At 40.6% G+C, this 25260-nt stretch overlaps 1 protein-coding gene across 1 annotated transcript in view; it reads left to right on the top strand.

Annotated features, from left to right (window-relative positions):
- Nucleotides 1–25260, top strand: part of PTPRT (protein tyrosine phosphatase, receptor type, T) — a 724687-nt gene that overhangs the window by 612961 nt on the left and 86466 nt on the right. The window contains exons 12-13 of the mRNA XM_011996484.1: nucleotides 20814–20939; nucleotides 23269–23456. Coding sequence (XP_011851874.1) covers nucleotides 20814–20939; nucleotides 23269–23456 — 314 coding nt within the window. The remainder of the gene's footprint in view (nucleotides 1–20813; nucleotides 20940–23268; nucleotides 23457–25260) is intronic.

Genomic DNA, 25260 nt, shown 5'->3' with positions numbered 1-25260 from the left:
AGCCTAGGCAACAGAGTGAAATTCTGTCGAGAGAGAGAGAGAAGGAAGAAGAAGAAGGAGGAGGAGGAGAAGGAGGAGAAGGAGGGAGAGGGAAGGAGGAGGGATGAGGAAAAGGAAGGAGGAAAATAAGGAAGGGAGGAAGAAAGGAAGGGAGGAAGGAAGGAAGGAAGGGAAGAGAGGGAGGGAGGAAGGAAGGAAGGAAGGCAAGGGAGGGAGGGAGGGAGGAAGGAAGGAAGGAAGGAAGGAAGGAAGGAAGGAAGGAAATAGAAATAGAAATAGAATCCTTAAGCTACTTCAAGATGATCAAAGAAAACATCATAGAGAAGTTGAATCTTAAATAATGTGTGGTCAGAATTAGTCAATGCAGAAAAGAAGAAATAAGTTATTGCCCTTTGTTTTGGTGTAACACACCATACCACAACTTAACAGTGTAAAACAACAACTATTGTATTTGGCTTATAATTTTTTGGACCAGGAATTTGGATAGGTTACAACAGGGATAGCTTTTATCTGCTTGAAAATGTGGAGCCTCAGCTGGGATGACTTGAATGGCTGGAGATGACTGTGACAGCTCTTGTAGGACATGTCTGGGACCTCAGTTCTTCCTTAGGTGGCATCTGTCAGGGGTGGAAGGCCCAAATGGCTCCCTTATTTGCATATCTAACCCCCATGCTATAATCACTGCAACTTCTATGGTTGGCTGGAATTCCTCCCTCCCTATATATCTACCTTAGGCTTCCCTGTAGCATGACAGACTCATAGTAACTGTACGTCTTGCATGATAGCTGTCTTCCCCCAGAGCAAGTGTTTCGAGAAAGCCAGAAGGAATGCTAGTCCTCCTAAATCTAGGCTCAGAACTAGCCAGCTTCACCTCTGCTGTATATCATTATTAAAAGCAGTCACACATTAGCCTAAATTTAAGTAAAGGAGCAGACTCAACCTTCCTATAGGAAAAATGGCATATGCATATAGGAAGAGAAGGAATCAATTGTGGTCATCCTGGAGACAAGCTACCACATTATTCTAAAATAAGAGAATACATACACAGGGGCATAGAGGTGGGAAAGTCTCCTTGGCTAATATAGTCAATAATAGGAATATTTTCAAAATCTCCTTTTTCCACTTGGATTAGAGTGATCATTCTGCCATTACAAGCACGTAGTTTGGTAGTCTCTGCAAATTTTACAAATCTATAGTTTTTGCTCTCTTGTACAATTCCTTGTGAGTATAAATGTATTCCCTAACATCCAGAGTCCAAAAGTCATCAGTAATGTTAACTTCTTCCTACATCCTGAAAGACAGTGTGAAGGGCAGGGGATGGTGTCAGTGTCTCTATCCATGGTGCTGGTCTTCCTTGCCGTTAGGTTCCCAGGAAGACCTTCCTTACACTGCACTTATAATTATACAAGGTTTGGCTTCTCTGTAGTACTTGAAATATTAGAACCATAGGATTAAGTGGTAAAAGGTGAACCTGAAGAGGTAATCAGGAACTGGGATCTCGAATACTAGGGACTTGCAAATGTATTATGTTTCTGCAAGGAGCTAACATAAGAAGCAGAAAGAAAACTGGACTAAAAGGAGTCCAGTTTTAGAAAGATCATCTTAGTGATAGTGAGGTAAATGTTTTGGAGAGTGGGAGTGGATAAAGCTTTAAGTAAGTATTGTTTCTGCACATATCAGACTTCAAGGAAAGTGACAGCACAAAATACTGGTGCACGTGGAAATTTGATCTCACACACACACACACACACACACACACACACACACACACACACACACACACACCTGCCTGTAGGATTAACGGTCACTACAACCCAACAGGTATAGCCAACTCTTTGTAATGAAGCAATGGTAGAGAAGGTGTTCTATGGCCTTCCATTCTTGAAACCATTTTTAAGCTGAGAGTATTGACTAGATCTCCTTGCTTGCTCCATATTGTACTGATTAGTCAATATTTTGAGGGTTTGGTACCTGGACATTTTTGGACATATCTGACTTTGAAATGAGTGTCCTTATTCAGTTAATATCTCATTGGACCAGTTGAGTTTTTCCAAGGTGAAACCTTCTTTTATCTTCAGGATCTTTGATCTAGGTTAGATAAAATTCCCACTGATGTACAGACATTACAGAGACTCAGAAAGTAAAAGTCATTCCAAACTAACAGTCACTTCTGTCTCCGCTGCAGTGGGGACCCAAATGGTCACCCAGTGAATCTTCAGCCAGCTGTGTTCTAGCAAATACACACACTTGCATATCTGGTCCCTGGCACCTTCTCTGTAACTCTTCTCATTCTATCCCATAATTCTCCTTTCAAATTGATCCATCCGCAGATGCATACCAATAACTCAGTATCTTTGTTATGCTTTATTTATGAAATAGCCATTTGCCTAGCCTGTTCTTCAGTTTTAAAATGTAAACTCACAATGCCATTACTCAACCAAAAATTCGTTATCGGTTTCCCATTGCCCTCCAGATGAAGTAAAAATGAACCTCGCGGCCTACAAGGCTTAGAATGGTATGACTTCTGTCAACATCTTTAGTCTCATCTCTGGCTACTCCCTGTCTTGCTCAGTATAGTCCAGTCATATTGACCTCCTTCCTGTTCTTTGAAAACACTAAGCATTTCCCAAAATATAGCTTTCACAATTATGTTTGCTCTTTCCAGTACAGTCTTCCACTCTATATTTCACTGTTTAGCCACTTTTTATCCTTCAGGTCTATGATTAAATGCCTTCTTTTGATGGATTCACTAAATTTTCTATCTAAACAGTGGCCACTTGTTTTTTTTTTTTTTAAGTTTATTACATTCTAGTCCCTCCTAGCATGTGTCAGAAATATCTTGTATGCAAATGTTTATTCATTTCATAATGTGTTAGTTAATGTCTGTCATCTTCACCAGACTTTTAAACCATGGTTGCACAGACCACTTCTGTCCGGACTACTACTATATACCTGGAGACTAGTATGGTACTTGGCATATGAATATGATTGAATGGTATTTGTTGAATGAATTATTATGCTAATTTTAAGTCAGGAGAGATCACAGTGGTTCACTTTCACTATTCAGTATTCAGTCAACTGATCTTATGCATTGCTAGGACTATGAGGACCTGCAGACATAGCGATGACTAGGGTTACTCTTAGATTTTAATCCCATAGAGGAAGGTTGAGGGAGGAGGATAAGGGAGGGGACCATGCACTAGTCTTGAAAAGATGTATGGTGTACTTTGCACCTCCACTTCTTAGAAAGTCCTGATCCTGGTGTCTTTGTCCTAGTCATCAGTTCTAAATGCCCCATCACCAAATACTGGCTTCCTTGGACTCTCTACCACTCAGTGTAGCCCTGGAAAACAGAGGGAACACTCTTCAGACCCACTTTGTGGCCCCTGCCACCCCTACCCTTGTGATCTCCCCTCTGTCCTCCAGAGGGCTCTAAGCTTCCAGCCTTTTACACTTCCCCGGGAAGTCACAGCTTACCCTTCTACAATTTCATGCCCTTTTGAGCCTTCCCAATATCTGGCATAATCTGAAAAGTCAATTTACTCTTATGTATCAAGAGATGTATCATATTGTATTTAAATGGGAAAGCAGAAGAAACTAATTTTTATTGAGCCCTAACTGTATACCGAGGACTATGCTAGATGCCGTGCATATGTTACATCATTTAATCCTTACAACCTATGAGGTGATGGTTATTGTTGGTACTAGGCTTCTTTCACACATGTGGAGATTGAGGTTCAGGGAGATTAAATAACTTGCTCAAAGTCACATAGCTATTAGTAGTAGAGCTGGGATTTAAACTTAATCTTTCTCTTGCATATGATCCTACTACTATAATATACCCCGTCCCAAATAATGAGAAATATGCAGACATCTCTGAAGCCACTAAGAGGATGGAATACTGGGACAGTGGTGTCTTAAAATCAGAGGATATAGGCTCTTGTTTACTCCACTGATTTCTAAGATTTCAGTACTCTCTTCAGAGGTTAGAGTGTAACAAGCTTCAGAACGTGCTGCCACTCATTTATTCAACAAGGTTTGTTGAGCACCTACTATGTGCCCAACATACTATAGGCTCTTAATCTACATCAGTGAAGAATACAGAAATTAAAAATTCCCTGTCTTTCTAGAGCTTACATTCCATTGATGGTAGGAAGTGGAAAGAAAGACAGGAAATAAGCAATGGACATCAAAAGATAAGTACATTATATGATATGATATAATAACAAGTGAGGGTGCTCTGAAACAATAGAACATGCTGAATGGGATCAGGTGTCATAAGTGGAGGAGGACTGCAGTTTTATAGAAGATGATATCTGACTAAAGACTAAAAAGGTAAGAGATGTGAGCCATGTCAGGAAAGAGTGTCTCTATTAGAGGCTCCCAAGGCAAGCATGTGCCTGATATGTGAAAGCTAGAACCCCATTCCAGCTGTAAAGGTCAGTCAAAACCAGTGGAACCCATGAGAAATATGGACTTCTCCTCTGAATTCAGATCCTTTCAGAAGGCAATATTGTAAATTAAATGGGTTGAAACCATGGTGCTTCCAAAAAATAGTGAAGACCCTTGTTCCTATGAGAGCTGAGTCTCACCACTAGCCTAGCCTTCTGGGGTAAGGAGAAAACTGTAATCTTTGACTTCCTTGTTTATGACAAAACATGTCTGTCTGCAGGAATCTCCCCTGGAGCCACTGCATTCAGGATCTGTCCTTGATGCTGACCCTGATCTTCTTTAGCTCAGGACGATCTGGCATTGAATTTTCCATCTACTTGCCCATTGCTGAGTTCTGCTATTATTACAACTGGCTATACTGGGCTATTCCAAGCCTTCATTTAGGCTAGTCACCCATACTATCACCATGGTGATTGCTCCAACCCCCAAATTCCGGTACACCTACCCCATTCAGACTTAGTCACTTGGCCCTGCTTGGCAAAGAGCCCAGTGTAATACTGTTAAGGATGTTAGCTGGCACAGTCACTTCTGTCATTGTTTTCTGAAAGCATCACTGCTTTTTCAACTGACCCTAAATGTGGTAAGTGTTTAGTCACCATTCCAAGCCATTTATTTAGCATGAAAATTTATTAGGCCATTGTTTAGCAAATTCATCACATTATACTTTTTACTTAGAATTATCACTTAATTAGTGTTCTATTACTGGAATTGGCTGTCAATTATGTGGCTAATTCATTTTCTTAGGGAATGAATTTTTTATCTGGGTAAAGCAATTGAAAGTGTATTGTTAACTCTTTAATGATTAAAGATTGTTGTCAATGGCAATTCATGTGGTAAGGAAAATTAAACCATTTACTTTCCTTGAAAAATCAGAACTTGGAAAACTCTTTGGAAAAGTGTAAAGAGGGTACTTTAGAAGCTTTCATGAATTAAAAAACTTTTATTAAGTTAATGGCTCAGAATACTTGGCAAAGCTAAGCAAAGTCAGCTGGAAGATTTTGATTGTATCCCTTGAAATGAATTATTATAATATACTCTTATATGTGTATATTTAAATGCTCTTTCATCAACCTCTTTTCACAAGGTTTCATCAACCTTGTGAGAACCTCTTTGGGTTCTCACAAAAACATTGCAGAGTGATATTAGCATTCGTGGTTGGCACCCTTTAAGATGGCCCCAATGATCCCTGCCTCCTGTGCCACATTCTTATATAACGCCCTTCCTCATTGCAGCCTAAATCTAGTGACTGGCTTCCAATGAATAGAATATGATAAAGTGATGAGGTGTCCCTTTCAAGATTTGTCTTTAAGAAGACTGTGGCTTTTATCTTGGGTGCTGTCTCTCACTCCCACTTCCTGTTCCTTGGGAAGCTAGCTACCGTGTTGTAAGTTGCCCTATGAAGAGGCCCACTTGGCAAGAAATTGAGGGAGATGCCCAGCCAACAGCCAGCAAGCAACTGAGTCCCATACTGCAGTAGCCCATGAAAAAATGAATCTGCCAGGATCATGTCAGTAAATATGAAATCAGTTAACTTGAATTCTCTCCCAGCTGAGTCTTCAGATGAGATCATTGCCACAGCTGTCAGCCTGAGTGCAACCTCACAAAAGACCTTGAGCCAGAGATACACATCTAGGCTGCAACCAGATTTCTATCTGCAGAAACTGAGATCGTATATGTTTGTTATTTTAAGTTGCTGTGGTTGGGGGTAGTTTGTCAGGTAGCAGTGGATAAGTAATATATGGCTTAATATGTGAGATGTTATATTAATTTGCCCAAAGCCTTTGACTAATAAGTAGTAGAGCCAGGATTTAACCCTGGTTCTTCTGATGCATTTCAATAGACAAGAAGGATAGGAATTACAGTCCAGACCTCTCATTGCAGCTGTCAGGGATCCTCAAAGCTTTGACATCCCATAAGGGCAATTATTCAGAGACTGCTTCCCTATAACATTGACTCTCTTGTGACTTGCACACCTTTATTACTATGAGAAGTCACTAGGATTCTTCAGAGGCTGGCAAGTAGGCTTGAAAAACAGATCTTATGGCTGGGCACGGTGGCTCACGCTTGTAATCCTAGCACTTTGGGAAGCCAAGGCAGGTGGATCACGAGGTCAGGAGTTTGAGAACAGCCTGACCAACACAGTGAAACTGTCTCTACTAAAAATACAAAAATTAGCTAGGTGTGGTGGCAGGCACCTGTTATCTCAGCTACTCTGGAGGCTGAGGCAGGAGAGTCACTTGAACCCAGGTGGTGGAGGTTGCATTGAGTCAAGATCATGCCACTGCACTCCAGCCTGGGCGACAGAGCTAGACACCATGAAAGAAAGAAAAAGAAAGAAAAGGAAGGGAAGTGGAAGGAAGGAATGAGGGAAGGAGAAAGAAAGAAAGAAGGGAAGAAAGAGAGAGAGAGAAAGAAAGGAAAAGAAAGAAGAAAGAAAGGAGGGAGGGAGGGAGAGAGGGAAAGAGAGAGGAATGGAAAGGAAGGGGAGGGGAGGGGGAAAGGAAAGAAAGAAAAAAGAGAGGAGAGAAGGGGTGGAGAGGGAAGGGAGAAGGGAGGGAGGGAGGGAGACAGAAAGATCTTTACCATGTTCTCAATAAGGAATTGGGTCAAACTTACATTTTTCTTCCCTAGGTGCTATCCTGCCCCCCATAAAATGGTTATAACAATGATTCCCAAAACATGACTGGCCCCAAACTAAAGCCACTAAATCCTTATGCCTAGAGTATGGAGCAAGGGAATCTATATTTAATACGTTCTTTGAATGACTCTTATACAGTACTAGGATTTGGAATCTACTGTATAAACAAAGTAGTTTGGCATTTCAGTGATCAACCTCTATAATACAGCAGCTGAGGATCAACCAGGCTGAACCTTGATGGGGACACACTGCTTTATTCATTCTTATGAGAGTGTTAGGTATCTGTTCTTTCCAGGGTTAAGGCCATCAGCTTTAATTAGTTGCATTTTTGGTTGGTTTTGAACAATACTAAGCTGTACTACTTCATTCATTCAGTAAGAGCAGAAAGAATGTTTGCTTTTTTATGAGAAGTGAAACTTAACAAACATATTGTATCTTTTAACTGGAAGCTTCCTTAGGGACCACCTCATCCCTCACTACTCCAGGTGTGGTCCATGGACCAGCATCATCAGCATCACCTGAGAGCTTGTTACAAATGCAGGCTCTCAGGCCACACTTCAGCCCACTGAATTAGAATCTGCCTATAGAAGATCTCTAGATATGTACATTATACCTTGAGAAGCATTGGTCTAATTCAGCTGCCTAGTTTTAAAATTAAGATCCACAAAGGTGAAGGTAATTGTGCAAGATAACTTAGTGGAAACACCAGGATGAAAACTTAGGTCTTGTAACTTTCAAACGGAGTTCTTTCCATTGTCTTAATGTCCTGTTGTCTTTGTAGTTCATTATATCCACAAACTCAGCCTAAGTATCGAGGACATAGTTTGAAATGGAGAAAGGAAGCTTTTATCTACCCATGACGATGGCAAACTCTTTCAAACATCCATTGCACATTTAAATTTCCTCTTTCAGGCAAGTTTAGTTATTTCATTTTCTCTTTCTTGCACATCAACAAAAGACGAAGTCACCTGTCAGGCTGAAGATTGTAAAGACCTGTCAAAATTGAGTTTTTCTAGTTTAGCTAAGTATTACTCTGCAACTATTTTGCATTCCTTAGTCTTATTATGATTTTGATGAATGAGAGATAGAAAATAAAAGCAGCCTGTATTTTCAGTGTGAGGCATGACTTAAAGTCTTTTCCTTCTATCACACATCTTCCCATGAGTGTGCAGGTTATGGAGTTTGGTGATATATACATAATACAAAATTCTGGGTCAGTTGTTTTTGGTGCACACACAACCCTGGAGCCAATGAGAAACTCCAAATCATGTCCAGTCCAACCTGGAACCACAGTGAAGCTGAACATTTTCACTCTGAGAGAAGAGCTTTGGATCTGGGTGTAGTTAAAATCACCAGAAGCTCATCTGGAGAAGATACACATTTTGAGTAAATGTGGCTTATCAAGCTCCCCACACTCACCAAGGCAAATGGAACTGAGGCAGGTAATAGAGATCATGATATCCTCACCAAAGGAATTAGAAGGCATGACAGATGAACCTTGAAGATAAACAAACACTGTATTTATCAATAACATTCTTTCTGCTCTTACTGAATGAATGAAGTAGTACAGCTTAGTATTGTTCAAAAGGTGGAGGGTGGATTTCAGAGAGCGAGGTGTACCTAACAAATGAGTGTTTCCAGAGTAGGCACTAGATTCTGGAGATACACTGGTAAACAACACAGATATAATACCTATCTTCATGGAGCTTACAGTCTGATGAAGGATAAGATATTAATCTCACTATTATTCAATAACTATAGTAATTCATGAAGGTGATATATGTTCAGGAATATATATATATTGTAATTCATGAAAATGATACTGTTAGGATATAACATGGGACCCTCAGATGGGGATGGAGGCAGACAGGGATGTCTTCCATGTTATCTTCATTCAGAAAAGTTAAAATATTTTTAGTGACCAGTCATCCCCTAGATTCTACTATTAACATTTTACTATATTTATTTTATTACCTATCTTCCCATATATCCATCCTTCAATCCATCTTAATTTTTTGTGCATATCAAAGGAAATTTTAGACATCACTACACTTCCCTTTCCTCCCAATATTTAACTGTGCACATCATTAATGCAGACTCAAGAGTCTGCTCTTCTTTTTTCCTTTGAGATAAAATTTACTTCCAAAGAAATATACAAATCTTCGGTTTTCCATTTTATGAGTTCAACTGTTGCATACACTGTGCAATCCAGCCCCCTTGTAATATACAGACTTGCCAGGAAGATCCCTCATGCCCATTCCTGCCCCTACTCAACCCAGTTCGTAACCACCATTCATTCCTACCACAGATTGGTTTGTTTCTTCTAGAAGAGGAAGTGACTTGAGCTGAGTGCTGAGGGGTGAATAGGAGTCCACGTGGCCTTGGAAGTTTGGGGAAAAAGTTATAAACACTCCAGGAGAATAGCACATCCTGTACAGATTCTTGGATGGGCGAGAATTCAGTGAGGAGACAGTGTGGCTGCAGCCTAGTGGGCAAAGGACACAGAGACATAAGATGAGGCAAATGAGATGGGTGAGAGCTAGACCAATCATAGCCTTGAAGCCATATTAAATATTTTAAATCTGGAACATATCCAAAGGACAGCAGGCATCCAATAAAAAGTTTGAGCAAGGAGGTGACATGCTCAGCTTTGGCCTTTGAAAAAGTTCTCATGCCTTATTTTGGAGAAAAGAACAGGGAGAAGGAAGAGGGGATTCAAGGAGTTGTAAGGATGCTGTTTCAGCCACCATGAATCTGGAAAGAGAGGGGCAGCAGATCTGAGGATCCTGGCCATGGAGAGCAATGACTATCTCTTCTTCTGTTGGGTTAACCTCTGATGTGTTGCGCTTCTAACAATTCTAACCTATGATGTGTTGAGCTTCTAACAATTATAAATCAGTGCTTGATTTTCTCTTTCTATCTCCAGTTTTCAGAGATACCAGCCATAAAGACTTTGCAGAGACTGGTTCAGAGAGATTGAGTAACTTGCCCAAAGTCACACAGGCAGTGAGTGGCGGTGTCAGGGTTCTCACTCAGGGCTATTCATGTCCAAAGTCTGTACACGTTAGACCACTTCCCTATCTTCAGAGAGTATGGTGTGAGCCTCTCTGTCTTTCCTATTGGACTCGCTGTTTTCCTCAATATGTCAGATTCTTCTAACACTCTAGAATTTTCAAGGCAGAAGACTGTCCGAGTTGCTGGCAGTCCCAGCCAACACAGGGCCCCACTTTGAGGTTAAGTTCATCTGCCCAAGTTTTCCTTTAAGTGATGGTTTGAGAATAGGGGCAGGTGAGTCCACATGGATCTACCAATACCGGGTTTTATTTACGCTGGTAGTGGCTCTGTGAAACACAGAACTGACATGCAGGGTCACTTTCCATTTCTTGTGCTTGCTGCCTGAATCAATCCCTTTATCTATAACTCAGATCCTTCCTCATTGAATCCGTCTTTCCTTCCATATAAACTGCTCTGAAATGCCATACCCTTATCACTCTCTTCATGCTTGCAAAAATATTAAAACTGTATGATTTACCTTTCTTTGTTATTTATGCTTTGAGTAACTTACTGACCGAGACATGTTCTTCCAAGTTCTTTTGCATATGCTATTTATGTTAACAAGCCATAGTCACATGCAGAACTTCTTACTGATAGCATGAAGTAACTTTCCAATAATATTAATCTTTCAAACACTAAGCCACCTTGCAGTTTCATCTTATTTTAATATACTTCATTCTCTTCTGAAAAAGAATACACTCTCTGGGAATACATTCTTTGCCAACCAATATTTGTACTCTACCTTATCATCAGTTTACAAAATTCTTTAGGCGTATGTTTCATTGTCTGTTTATGGGTTGTTTTTCTACTGGTCAAAGTTCAGCATTTTTCAAGGCCATTATTTTCAAATGTAAGTGTCTCTGAAAGTATAAATGGATGGTGAATATGCAAGAATTAAACGATCAACTTACATGTTACCAAAAAGGGCTTATGTTTCCAGTGTGCAACAGTTAAAACACTTAAAAAGCCCTTAATTATATCCCTTCTTATTTGTGGTACAACATATTTCCAGGATCCCATGCATACCCCTCAGCTTTACTCCCTCACTTCCTAGTTTGATCACTAAGTGGTTAAGGCCAGCCACAGAGAATCCCTATCACTACTAAACATCTGTTGCTCTAGCAAACTCAATGAGTTTTCATTTCTTTTCAAATGTATTGTTTATACAACCTATGCTGTGGAACACTGGTATCAGCATTTTTGCTGCCTGTTTCCTCACTGATTTTGATAGAATTTTGACAAAAAGAAAAAAATTATTTTGAAAGTTTTTTAAAAAATAGTGAAACCCTTTTTTGAACAAAATTATACCTAGATGTTTATTTTCTAAAACAGATAAAAAGCCATTTATATCCAGCTGGAGAACAGGTAAGGGAAAACTCACATACTTGCCAGGATACGCACACTCCCCACACACATGACATACACAAAACCCTTCATGGTGACCCAATTCACTCCAGACACATAGAAGAAACTCTGAACAGAGGTCTTGTTTCTTAACTCTGCCTTAGCTCTTAGGGAACTAAGTCCATAAACTAATGTTTGTTTATTGCTTCCCCTCTAGACCAGATGGGTGAAACTTTCCACTTGATTTACTCAAAATGAAAATAACAACCGCTAGTCACTGGAACAAGTAAAGATTGATGGCTCTTGTAGATCACAAAAGCAGGGCCGTGAAAGGAATGGCACCCTGTAAAATTGAACAGTGCACAGCATGTATGACCAACCACATGTTATGGTCTTGTGGAAGCCTGGATTAAAGGAGCATCAGGAAAGATGGGATCCCGGTTTGTCAATCCCTAGCAGAGTTTGGCATTTCACTGAGAGACAATTCTTTTCATTATTGCTGCAGTCTCCCAGAATCTAGTAACCAGGGATCATGTAGAAACAAGAGAGAGACTCAAAGCTAATGTTCCATTGCATGAGAGATCCTTGTGATGTAACCATTTCTGCATCTTGACTGTGATGGTGGTCACACAGATCTACACGTGTGATAAAATTGCATAAACATACACATGAGCGCATGTAAAACTAATGAAATCTTAATGAGATCAGTAAAATATATGTCAATTTTCTGATTATAATATTGTACTGTAGTTACACAAGTGCTAACATTGGGGAAAACTGGGTGAAGTGTATTTAAGACCCATTTATGTTATTTCTTACATTTGCATGTGAATCTATCATCTCAAAATACGACTTCTTTTTCAAAAAGCTAGCACCCTGGTGATGGGCTGGTGTTTACCAGCTGACCCGGACCATGTCCATCAGAGTCTTGAGATGTGTCTCAGGACTTCTCTGGTCATTAGTCATCCTCCAGTCTAAGCCTGGGCTGAAAATGTTCTATCAGTATCTAACAACTGTGAAGTGGCTTATTTGTGTCTTTTTTCCTTAATCATTTTTTGGCAGAGGTTTGTCTAATTTGTTGGTGTTTTCAAAGTAAAGAGCCAGCTTTTGCTTTTTTTTCCAGCTCCTCTGCTGTATCTTTAACTTGTATTATGTTCCATGAATGTCTGTTCTTATATACATATTTATTTTCTTTCTATTTTCAGTGACTATGTTTTTTATCTCAAGAAGTTGAATGTGTATTTTTCAAACCCACCTGTCCTTTTTCTATCATGTATGCATTATTGCAATGGTTCATATTCCTTCTTTTTTATCTTTAATCAATCTAAATGTATTTACTTAATAGTCTCTTGGATTGTTTTATTATTTTCAATTCTTGCGAGGTGTATTTTTCTGTGTATCATGACTCCTGACTCTCTCCTATGGGGATAAGCTTCCTTACAAGGCTCTTGTCATCCTTTATAATTTATTTTTTACTGTGAGTTCATCTTTAGTGGAGGCAAGTTGGTTCTGTGGGAATTAATGTGCCTTGGATTATGAAAATACCTCTACAGGATGATTTCTCATTTGCTTGTCAGGAGAGCGTAGTTTTCAGTGGTATTACACAGTTTTTTTAATGTTGATTTCTATGTTGGCAGGTGCTTCTATCAAACAAGTAACAAAATTTGGATGCCAGATGCACCTATAGTAGAAGTTAGGGTTTTCTTTGTTTTGTTTTTTATCTCCATTTGAATCCTGTTCATTCTTCTTGTTATGCTAGTAGTTGATGCCTTAAACACACACACACACACACACACACACCCCTCTACAGTACACACATATTCACTTAAAATTGCATTTTTCAGTTAAGAGTGTCAGGGTTGAAATTGTACACACTGACTATCCATTATGAAAGGTGAAGAAGATAATATACTTTTATTCCTAGTGATGTATCAGTCACCTACTTCCTGGTTTTTGTTAATACAATTGGAAATTTTAGCCAAGAATTTTTATATTAGATTTTTAAATCTGATTTAAGAATTACTTCTTATAGTTCATTCTGTTTTGATTGACATTTATTGTGATTTGTACACTCATATCTATGTCTGCCAAATCAGTTTTTTTTATAACAAGACTTCTTCCATTCTTGTGGATGTTTTTTTCTCTATTTCTGGACTCACATCCTTGACTAGCTTTCTCAGCTACCCAACCCTCTGGAAAAGAATCCGAGCCAACGTAACTACTGAATCTTTATGTGTCAGGGAATGCCCTTCCATGGCTTCAAACATGAAAAACTATTTACTGTATAATTTTTTAGTCACACTATTTTTCCTTGAAAAATTTTGTTTCATTGTTTTCTGGAATTTAAATTTGGGCAAAAATAATATGACTAACGTAGTTCCTAATTTTTTATACACAGCCATTTTGCAGCCTAGATGTTTATCTGAGTATTTCTACATCAATAATATTTAAACAATTGTATCAGAATATAGGCTCTATTTTTAAGTTGTAGGTGGAGAACTCTTTACATGTGAAGATTTAAGTTTTTATTTTGCCAAGGAGTTGTTTTAATATTGTATTCTGATAAGAAAGGACACATAATATGCTTCTGTTCCATTTATTCTGTTCTCTTCTTCTGTAACACCAATTGTGTCTTTTATACATTTGTTTTCTTTCCTGTAAAAATGTCTTTTTGTTGCCTTCACGCGTGAACACACATGAGCAGATGATAGATACAAAGGAAACACACATTGTATTCTGGTTTCCTTGCCTTTTAATCTCCAAGTTTTTCAAATTAATTCTCTACAAGTTTCTGCTTGTTGCTTATTCTCATTACAGATTCCAATGCCCATTTTAATTCTGCTATTGCATTTTTGTTTCTTTACAATTGTTGCTCACCTCACCCAGTAAATATTTTTTCTAGCTACTTCTTAACTTGATCTGTTTTTGGAAAAATCTGTTGTCTTATTATTTCACCTTTAACTTCCTTTATTCTTCTATGTTTTCTTGCATTTCATTTTCAATAAACGTCAAGGAACCTAAAATGCATTTCTGCTTTCTGTTGTTTAGATTAAGATGCCAGTAACAGGAAAAAAAAAAAAAAAAAGAATAAAAGTGGCGTAAGCAGTAAGTTAATGTATTATCTTCTAGGACAGAAAGTCAAGTGTTAGAGTTGGTTGAATGAGATGCCCATGAATGTCATTGAGGACCCACATTCTTTCAAGCTCTCCTCTTCATCTCATCTTGGCGTGAGGACAACCTCAGCCCAGCTCCCCTCATGGATGCCAGATTGTTTTAGCAGTTCCAGGCATCACACCCAGACATGGTACTATCTAGTGGCAGAGACAGGCCACCAGATTGTCCTTCTTAGAGATAAGAGAACCTTTCCTAGAAGCCTTCTAATAGAACTTCCCTCCCATATCATATAAAAGATTTTTATTTAACTTGCAAAAGGGATCGGAACACCTTGATGGTGTAGGGACATCAGGATTTGTCCCTTGTTCTGGAAGTAGGGTCATTCCCTGCCTCCGCCCCCACCAAGTCATATGGTGAACTTAGCCAGAAAGTAACAACACAGGGGATGCCTCTTGGGTAAACAGTCAATACTGACGGCTTTTTATTTTTAATTGTATTTTTTGCAGCATCCAGGCTGTCATTTTCCTTACTGTTAACGTGGTGAATTTTTTTCTAAGACCTCACATTATCTTGTTTCTGTTTATTTAACTTTAAAGGAAGAGAAGTCTCTCCAGACCTGGTGTTTGCCAGTAAACAAAGGAGGCAGATCCTCATTGTTGCCTCACTGTCCACCTACTTATTGTTGGAATCCTTTTATTCCATGCCATCTTGGCATGTGTGATGCTGCTATAATTCATCAATTTTCCTCCCAAATTCTGGCAGTGGTTTAAGCAAGAGGAGCAATGGATGTTCATAGCCCCCATCCCTACATAGAGCGTCTAACACCATCCTTCCATCTGGTGTGAGTGCTGTGAAAGAAGGAATTCATAGTCTCCCCACAAACAGGAGGATTGATGTCTTTATCAGAAACAGTAAATGAATCCTAGAAGCATTTTCCCATGACTATTCCCATTGCAATTGCCTCCTGACACTGAATCTGCATCTCAGAAACAAAGATACCATCTTTTTTCTTTACCATGTCAAAGACCCCAGTGATGGAGGTTTAGGAGGAGAAAGAGCTTGGAAATGCCCCAACCCTGCTATTTGGCTGATACACTCTTTGATTCTCTGAGCTCAGGAATTCAAATGAGAAAATGGGAAGCATTTCTTTTCTATTCTTCAGGCCATTGGGTTGGCTTTATCCCAAGTAACAAAGTCTATCAAAGTCAATTGTATCATGTTTGTTTCGGCTCCACAGAAAATGGCACAGTGGAGTGGCATTCTATCACTATTTGTTTTACAAGTTCGACCCTACTGTGTGTTTGGTCAGACATAAGAAATACATGAAAAGGTAAATCTATCTGTTGTTACATTGAGTAAGAGGAGTGAATCTACTGTTCCTTAGCGGTCACAAATCTCATACACCTACCCTAGTGCAAGTCTGGAATTCAAAAACACAGAACAGACTATTCTTACAACATGACTCCTAAGCACAAGCCAACTGCTTCATCTTATGCTTCAACAAGGAAATGTAATCACTTCCAATGTTAGAGGGGAAACTACCTGTGGTTGAATCAATTGAAAGATGATGTTGTACAATTCCAGGGATTTTAGAGAATTTTTTACAAAATGAAGTATATATCTTCCTGCACATGGGATGTGTGCTGCTGCAATAATAAAGAAGTTTTCTCCCCAAATTCTGGCAATAGGTTAGTGGATAGACTTAGATTTCAGAGCTGTTATAAGTTTATTATCTTGAGGCTTTGTTAGTATTTTGTGAGGGAGAAGAGGGGAGGCACTGACTGCTAGCCAGGTGCCACCTTGAGATTTCTTCCAGTAGAATCACATTTAACCCTTGCAACAGCCTTCTCAAAGAAGATGATGATGATGAATCATGATCATTGTCATCACTATCAGTAATTACAAATAAAGACCTTAGGCTCAAAGTATGTTTACCCTTGAACAACATGGGTTTGAACTGCACAGGTTTACTTAATATATGGATTTTCTTCTGCCTCTGTCACTCCTGAGACAGAAGACCAACCTCTCTTCTTCCTCCTCCTCCTCCTCAGTCTACTCAATGTGTAGACAATGAGGATGAAGAACTGTATGATGATCCACTTCCACTTAATAAACAGTAAATATATTTTCTCTTCCTTATGATTTTCTTCATAACATTTTCTTTTCTCTAGCTTACTTTACTGTAGGAACACAGTATATAACACATATACAACATGTGTGTTAATCTACTGTTTATGTTATCAGTAAGGCTTCTGCTCAACAGTAGGCTATTAGTAGTTAAGTTTTGGGGGCATGATAAGTTATACGTGGATTTTCAACTCCACAGTGGGTTGGTCCCTCTAACCTCTATGTTATTCAAGGGTCAGCTGTAACTGATTTGAAGTCCTATAACTAGAAAGCTGTGGATATTTGAATCCAAAGTTTTATCTTCAGAGTCTATGCTTTGACTCTGACACCTGCTGTTGCCACAGCCCCCACAGTGTCGGTTCCAGTCGCATCCCCACTCCGTGCCGGTGACCCAGCCTCCTCCTCACCTCAAAACTTCTCTCCTCTCCCAGACTCTCCCCTCTCAATGAGCAGTCTCTAGCTACTTACACATCACTCTTCATACTCTCCTTCCCTAAAGGGCACATGGAGCTAGGATGAATAGGGATAGAAGAAATACATTGATACTGGTAAGAAACTACAGGAATTTGATTAGGTAGTTAAGAAATTTTGTCTTGACTCCATGAAGACTTTTGCTAAGATAAATGACTTGATCAAAGCTGTGTAAAGGGAACTGTGAAAGCAGGAAGGGCCATTAGGAAACTGATGGAATAGTCCTGTCATGAAGACCTGAATGAGGGCAATAGCAGCAGGAATGGAGTAAAATAGATGGCTTTGGAGTGTGTCATAAAGGAAAGTAGAGAGGAGACAAGGAAAGGCGAAAGAAGCCCTAAATGACTCCCTAGATGCCATCTCTAGTGTGTGGATTCTCATATGTCCAAAATGACATTAGGTACAAAATCATCAGAACAAATACTGGTTTTTACTGCTTCCTGGATACCAGGCACTGTACTGAGCACTCAGCATGCACTATCTCTTTGAATCCTTACAACATGTGTTTTCTCTGTATTATAGATAAAGAAAATGAGATGCAGAAAGTTTTGTCACTTGGCCAAAGAATGATCTAAACCCCATTCTATCTGATTCTGGGACCCAGACTCGACATTTCTCAGGGTGCAGATTGAGTTCCTCTCATGCAATATGAACAGACCCTTTTTTCCTTTCTTTTTTTTTTTTTTTAAGACAAAGTCTTGCTCTGTCGCCCCAGGCTGGAGTGCAATGGCACCATCTTGGCTCACTGCAACTTCCGCCTCCGTGGTTCAAGCAACTCCCCTGCCTCAGCCTCTCAAGTAGCTGGGATTTCAGATGCACACTACCACGCCTGGCTAATTTTTTTGTACTTTTAGTAGAGATGGGGTTTCACCATGTTGGCCAGACTGGTCTCAAACTCCTGACCTAGGCAATATGCCCAGCTAGGCCTCTCAAAGTGCTGGGATTACAGGCATGAGCCACCGCACCCGGCCCAGACTTCTTCTTAAATATTTATGTAAACATTTTAGTGAGTACTAAAACAAAATTAGCACATCATATTCATGATTTTATGTTGCACTATCATTCATAATGAGGCAAAGTAAAAACAAAATAACTAGTTGAGAGTTTATTTGAAGAAAAATTTTAAGGATGCAATTCTGTAGATCTACATTGTTCAATATGGTAGCCACTGGCCACCTGTGGCTATTTAAATTGAAATAAATCAAAATCAAATTAAGCATTCATTTCCTCAGCACCGGTAGGCACATTTCAAGTGCTCAATAGCCACAGAGGGCCAGTGGCTACCATATTGAACAGTGCAAATACAGAACATTGGTGTCAATATGTAATTTTTTTTTTTTTGATGGTGCTGGGTGAGAGCTGTTTTACACTGGATCGGTGTTTTTTTATTTAGCATTTACTCCAGCTCTAAATTACCTCTCTTTAGAACTTGATCTGGCTCTGGATAAGTCTGTGTGCACCTGCATTGTCCCATATAGTAGCCCACGATTTACCAGTGTCTGTTGAATCCTGGAAATACAGCCAGTCTGAATTGAAATGTACTGTAAGTGTAAAATACACATTGGATTTCAAAGCTTTTGTGTGAATAAAGAATGTAAAAATATAGCATTAATAATTTTTCTAATTATATGTTGAAATATTTCAGATATATGGAGTTAGGTAAACTGTATTATTGAAATTACTTTCATGTGTTCTTTTTCACCTTATTTAATGTTGCCACAAGACCATCTTAAATTACATACATGGGTTGCGATATATTTTCACTGGTCAGTGCTGTTCTAGACCTCTTTGCCCTGCTGTGTGACTCTAGAACTCTCTTCCTTTCCCTATCTCTTTCTGTATATCTGCACTGCCCAGTATAGTAGACATAAGCCACCTGTAGATATTTCCATTTAAATTAATTAAAATGAAACAAAATTTAAAATTCAGTTCCTCTGTCTCGTTAGCCACATTTCAGATGCTCAGTGGCCACATGTGGTTAGTGGCCACCAAACTGTGGAGAATAGAGGTAGAACACTTCCATTGTTGTGGAAAGTTCTGTTGGACAGCTCTCACATAGATGGTACACAGCTATGGCAAGAGACCCAGAGGTGGATCATGAATGCCTAAAGCTTGGAGAATGTTTCCAGATTGCCAGACCCCATGGCACATCCTTCTTCCATCTCCTAGATGCCTATCTCTCCCTATCTTAGTTAGACTTATTCACGCACACCTTATATTTTCTTCTCCCCTCCTTCAAGGGCTGTGGCCTGCTTATTTAAACCTGAATATACCTCCTTCCTGTATGAACACAGTGTCTAACATGGTGCATTGTACAGTATAGGTACTCATTAAATATTTCTTAACCAGTTGGAGTGGCAATTCCTAGCAAGTGACTGGAAATATGTGACTAAAGGTAGAGGGAGATCTATATGGCTGGTAGCAGTGGGACAGGGGCCAGGGGTGGGCAGTGGCGGCGATGAATCTAGGATCCCAAGGAAGAGACGGAGAGAGCAGAGAGACAGCAAAGAGGAAATCAGAGAGACAGTAACCCAAAATCTTATACACATCACCAAAATCCTTCTGCCCATCCCACAAGCTCCTCGCAGGCAGTGACAAGAGTTACTGCAGAAAAATTCACAGGGTTAGGCAACAGCTATATAAAAAGTGTGAAAGAAATCTAAAATATTATTACACGATAAATAAACATACCAGACCCATAAATCAGAAGTTGAAATGGCATGAAAATTAAGGGGCTGGTGAGGAGAAAAAATGAAAAATGCTCTGTCCCTGGGCCAGCTGGTGTGAGTTACATTTTATGAGCAGCATGTGAATTCCAGTGGCCTTGCTGGATTAGCAGCAGAATCGCACATTAGTTTTAAAGCTCCCTCTCGAATAGGAACATCATAACGTCTTTTAATTGGGCCTGATAAAAACGTAGCATTACTTGTAGGTTCCTGAGAGAAGTGAGTTGTGAAATTGGGTTTTCATTAAACCTAATGATGGAAAATTAAGTATAGTGCGTCTGGTGAAATGGAGTGTGATAAAAGACATCACTTCTGCATTATCAGAGGTTAATAAGGGAATAGGTGAGGTAAGATACTTTGGAAAGGGGAGTCCAACCCGTTGGATTAATAAACCTTGAAAATCCCTTGGTTCTGAGTCTTCATAGCATCGTCAGCACTGGCATTGACATTATTGCAAATGTTACAGCAATGCAAGTTGTTAAATTTCAATGCATTTATTTTCCATTCCAGTGTTGGTTTTGCTGACACCAAGTTTACAGTCTGTCTAGCAATGTGTTTAGGGAAAATATCCATATTGACAGCTATTTGGTTGGTTTTGGAAACATTTGACGTTTCTCACACACATAAAAAGCCAAGTTCCCATTCCTAGGAAGCCTGTCTTTCCCAGGCAGCTGGTCTCCCATGCAGCCCATGCCCCAAGTTCCTCTGGGAGACTATGGGTCTCCGAAGACATCTGTCCCCATCGCACATGGTGGGAAATACAGGCCTCCTAGCATTGACTCAGCTCATCCTTTCCTAGAAATTGTGGTGTATGGCATGACTCCAAGCTTTAGGTATTCACAATCCATACCTCTGTGGCTCTTGCTGTAGCTTTGTACCATCTCTAGATGAATCAAACACAAGTGCTCCCTTCCTCTCCATTTCCAATCACACCATCACAGGAGTGATATTCGCTGGAAGGATGCCTTTGATGACAGCTATTCATGACAGCTGGGACACCTACAAGAAACAGTGTGAGTCTTTAAAGAAGGAGATTCCTCCTAAAACCTTTCAACAGGTTCACACTAGCTTCAAGGGTCTTACACATTCACAGTCTTTCTGGATCTGCCTTGCATCGTCTCTTACAGTGTTGCCCCCCTGACATTTCTACCCACAGCTTTTACTCCTAATCAACCTCCTTGCTTTTAACTAAATGTGCCTTCATCTCTCAGGCTCTGTCCTTTTTCTTCAGTTGGTTCTTCTTGCCTATTTCCTTGCTAAACTGTCAAGCCTTGAGGGTGGAATCAGTATTTCTGTCTGCATTGCCACTGCCTACCATAGTCCTTGGCACAGAGTGGGTTCTCAGTAAGTCGAACTCATGAACCCAAGGGGGTGATGGAGAAAGGAAACAGCCCCCATGTTTGCCAAGTGGTGCATTTAAGCAATGCCAGTGAACACATACTAGCTATTACCTAAAATCGTGGGAGAAAAAGTAAGCAGTATTTCTCTTCTGTGCAGTCAGGAAGGTTTTGCTAACAACTTGCCTGGGCCCTTCTTTCTTGTGCATATATCTAAATCTTAGAAATCTTTCTGTAGGCAATCCAGGGGTTATTTGGCTGGTCCCCAAAGGACAGCCTCTGCTTTGGGGATGTTTACATACTACCCTGAATCAGGAAGTTTTGGAGACTACACTCTACCTACGATGACCCCACCTGCTAATTAGATATGACCCAATCAGTGTCCCAAGCTCAGACCAGTCAGATTAGTAGCCTCTCCTCTCTTGGAGGAGCCAGTAGGTGGGGGCAGGCAGAAGGCTGCAAAGTGAAAAATTTATCCCCTACTCCAACCACAGGTATAATTGAAAGCATTAGGGTGACCAACCATTCCCATGTGCCCGTGACTGAGAGGTTTCCCAACAGCTGAACTTTCAAAGCTAAAACTGGAAAATTGTCAGTCAAACTGGGACAAGTTGGTCACCTAGAAAGCAGGAAGGCCAGGTGTTCCCTTCCGTTATCTTTCCTTGCCAGGAACAGGCTTGCTGATGTTGCTGCAGAAAAGTAGAGTGTGCATTCACACACGGAATCCATGTCTGATGGATTATTCCAACATGACAGGCAAACAAGCTGAAGGGAACGTGGATTTTGAAAAGACAAGTTGCAGAAAATCAGGAATATATGCTAAGCCTCCCAGGGAATGAGTATGGCATAGGCCAAGTGAGTATCTGCATAGGTGTTTCACAGGGTCTGAAAACATCTGGGGGAGACACATCAACTGCTGCAGCTGACAGTTCTCATCTCTTGCATGCCACAAACAAGATGGTCCGGGGCATAGACTGTTCATTCATGTCTTTGGAAGGAGGTTGGGAAGACCAAGCCTAGATGATTCTGGGAAAGGTAAACTGGCCCTGAAAGACCAAGAATGTATGCCTGGCAGGAAGGTGGTAAGCAAGACATTGGTTTTAGTGGTCCAAGGGGAACAGAAGAATTCCAACCCAGTATGAGCAAGCATCAGCTTTCAGGGTGGCCAAACTGACAGAAGGCAGTTAAAGCAACTCATTGGATGAAAAGGTTTTTATCAAGAGAGAATATAGATCTTACATCAGGCAGAGATTTTATGAAGGCGATGAGGCACGGGATCCAGGCCTGGAGAAAGTAGCTAGCAGCACTGAAGGAAGAGGTCCAGGCTTCCCTACCTGCAAGGTGGGTTCAATGATGCCACTGGATTAATAGTATTAAGTGATGGGGAAACTATACAATAGCAAGAAGGTGGTCACTGGGGCAGAGCTCATAACTATAGAGAGCAGCTGGGGGGATCAGGGTCCCTGCTAGCTGCTGGCAGTCCAATACTGGCTGCAATTCCTCCCAGGGTAAAACTCAAAGGAAAAAAAATTAGTAGATAAGCCAGATCACAGGGATGCAGGCTTATATGTGACTCCAATCTTCGAGCACCTGAGGCTCTCCTCCCCTGCAGCCAGGCATCAGGCACTATTTCCAGCCTCTCTGCTTCCTAAACAGGAGGGGGGCTCCCAATAAATAGCCTTCCTGCTTCTCAGTGGTTCTGCCCCACCAAGTCTAAAGGAAGGACTGAGACAGACTGGAATGACAACCAAGCTGGAACTTTGTCAGTATGTGCCCTTGAAATGTATTGTGTTTGTTGGTTTGTTTGTGGGTTTGATACTTAGATCTACCAACACAGCCAGGCCAGGGAAGGAGTGTATCTCCGGTCTTTCTGCAGTTTCCTGATCAGTTGAGTCCCAAGTTGGTTCCCTCTGCCCTCCTCAGGCCACGCTGGGGGAGACAGGGAGGACAAAGGGCAACGCTTCTATAGGTGATGATCTGTTCTGCCTCCTTCTTTTCGAAGCAGATGGCAGCCGTGGGGAGCTTTCCCAGCCCACTCTCACGATCCAGACTCATCCCTACCGCACCTGTGACCCTGTGGAAATGAGTTACCCCCGGGACCAGTTCCAGCCTGCCATCCGGGTGGCTGACTTGCTGCAGCACATCACGCAGATGAAGAGAGGCCAGGGCTACGGGTTCAAGGAGGAATACGAGGTAAGAGACCAGCCTGTGGGGAAACTTTCTGATTGTTTCAGAGGCTTATTTGGGCACTAAAGCCTTGCTACAAAAAGCATGGCTCCCTGGCCAGCAGCATCAGTATCACCTGGGATCGTGTGGGAAATGCAACATCTCAGGCCACATCCCGCCCTGCTGAATCAGAACCTGCATTTTAACCAGAAACTAGGTGATTTGTATACACATTAAATTTGAGAAGCGCCATGCTAAATAATTCTAAGACTTCACTCCTGTTTCTCTCCCCTTCCCCTTTCATTATCTCCAAAGTTTCTACACCTTGGAGTCTCACCTCCATTCAATATGCCAGAATGGCTCCAGCTCCCATCCCACATGCTGTAGAAAAGCCAGCACATCTCCCCTGCCAATGATTTCCAGCATGCCTGCTTGCTCTTGGTCACCTCTTGTCTCATACTCAAGCTTCTGTAGTATTCTGGTCCTCGCTCCCACCCCACAAAGGCAATGCTTCATCTCCAGTGACCACAGTTCCCTCTTTCTGCACCTTCTCTTCACCCTGCATGGGCATCCCTTTCCCACCTCCCCAAAGCATCTCTAACACAAAGGATTTGCAGGTGGTGGTTGTTACCAAGGTTTGGGAAATAATAGAGAAGGACTGCAGCAAACGACAGGCAGCACCTCAATACAACGCTGTTCTTCTTATAAGTTCCTTAACCATCTACATTGCTGGTAAGGCCTTCTAAGGTTCTGGTCTCCCAACAGGTCTCTATCTAATTTCTCCTCAAAGTCGTCTTTAGTGTCCTCAAAACTTCCTCCACCCCCACCCCTCAGCATCCAGACAAAGGGCCCCACATTCCTCTTTTATTTTGCAGAACAATTTAGCTTTCTCTATCTCACTCTTTTTGTTTCAAATTCTGCCCATTAGGCCTCACCTTTTACAAACAAAAAGCAAAATAAAAGGAAAATGCATTAAGACGTTTTTTCTGAACCAAAGAGCAGCTGACTCTCCAAGAATAATTCTGCAACTCTCCTAGTTGCAGGTAGACTCAAGCTGCAGTCAGCTTTGAAAACAATTTCTTTCTTCACTTTTCCTTTCCTCTCTCTCCCTTCCCTCCTTCCTTCCTAAAATATCTTTTGAGTATCTTCTGTGTACCATGCTCTGAGTTATATGTATTTGTGTGGGTTTTTTTTGTTGTTGTTTGTTCTTTTTTTTCTCTTCACATGCAGTGTGTGCCCCAGATATGCTTGATTCAGTTTTGCTGTGTGCAGTAGAAAACTCATTGGCTCAGACTCCACACATTTGGAATTCTTGATATTGCAGACTAAGTTTATCCCTCAGACTATATTCTGAGAAAGAGCTTACAAAGCAATATTTCTGAAGTCGTATGAGGTCATGAAATTGTGCTAAACTAGGGGTCCAGACAGCTGGATTCCAATGTAGTAAGCTGTTAGATTTTAGAATTTTGCTATCTGAGTTTTAAAATTCTTTATTAGTTGAATGAAGAATTTGGATAAGGTGATCTCTCAGGATCTATCTGGTCCTAAAACTTTATGAGCGTGTAAAACATGGTGACAAGGGGCATGTTTGACATATCTATGAGAACAAAAACGTTTTTGTCAATGGATGTGAGTAATTACCAGCTTCGGAAAGCTAGCACTTAATTTCAAAAACAGTCTAAGTAAAATAGCATTTTTCATATTCTCATCTACAAATCTTGAAAGGATATTCAAATTAGAGTTGAAGAAGATGATCTCATTACTACCCATCCCTGGATCTCATTTGCTAGGGGATTGAATGGTCCCAGTCTCGGGGGCATAGGGTGCATGT

This window comes from Mandrillus leucophaeus, unplaced genomic scaffold, assembly GCF_000951045.1.
Source record: "Mandrillus leucophaeus isolate KB7577 unplaced genomic scaffold, Mleu.le_1.0 Scaffold516, whole genome shotgun sequence".
Taxonomy (NCBI): domain Eukaryota; kingdom Metazoa; phylum Chordata; class Mammalia; order Primates; family Cercopithecidae; genus Mandrillus; species Mandrillus leucophaeus.
This window is presented reverse-complemented; position numbering and strand designations above follow the sequence as displayed.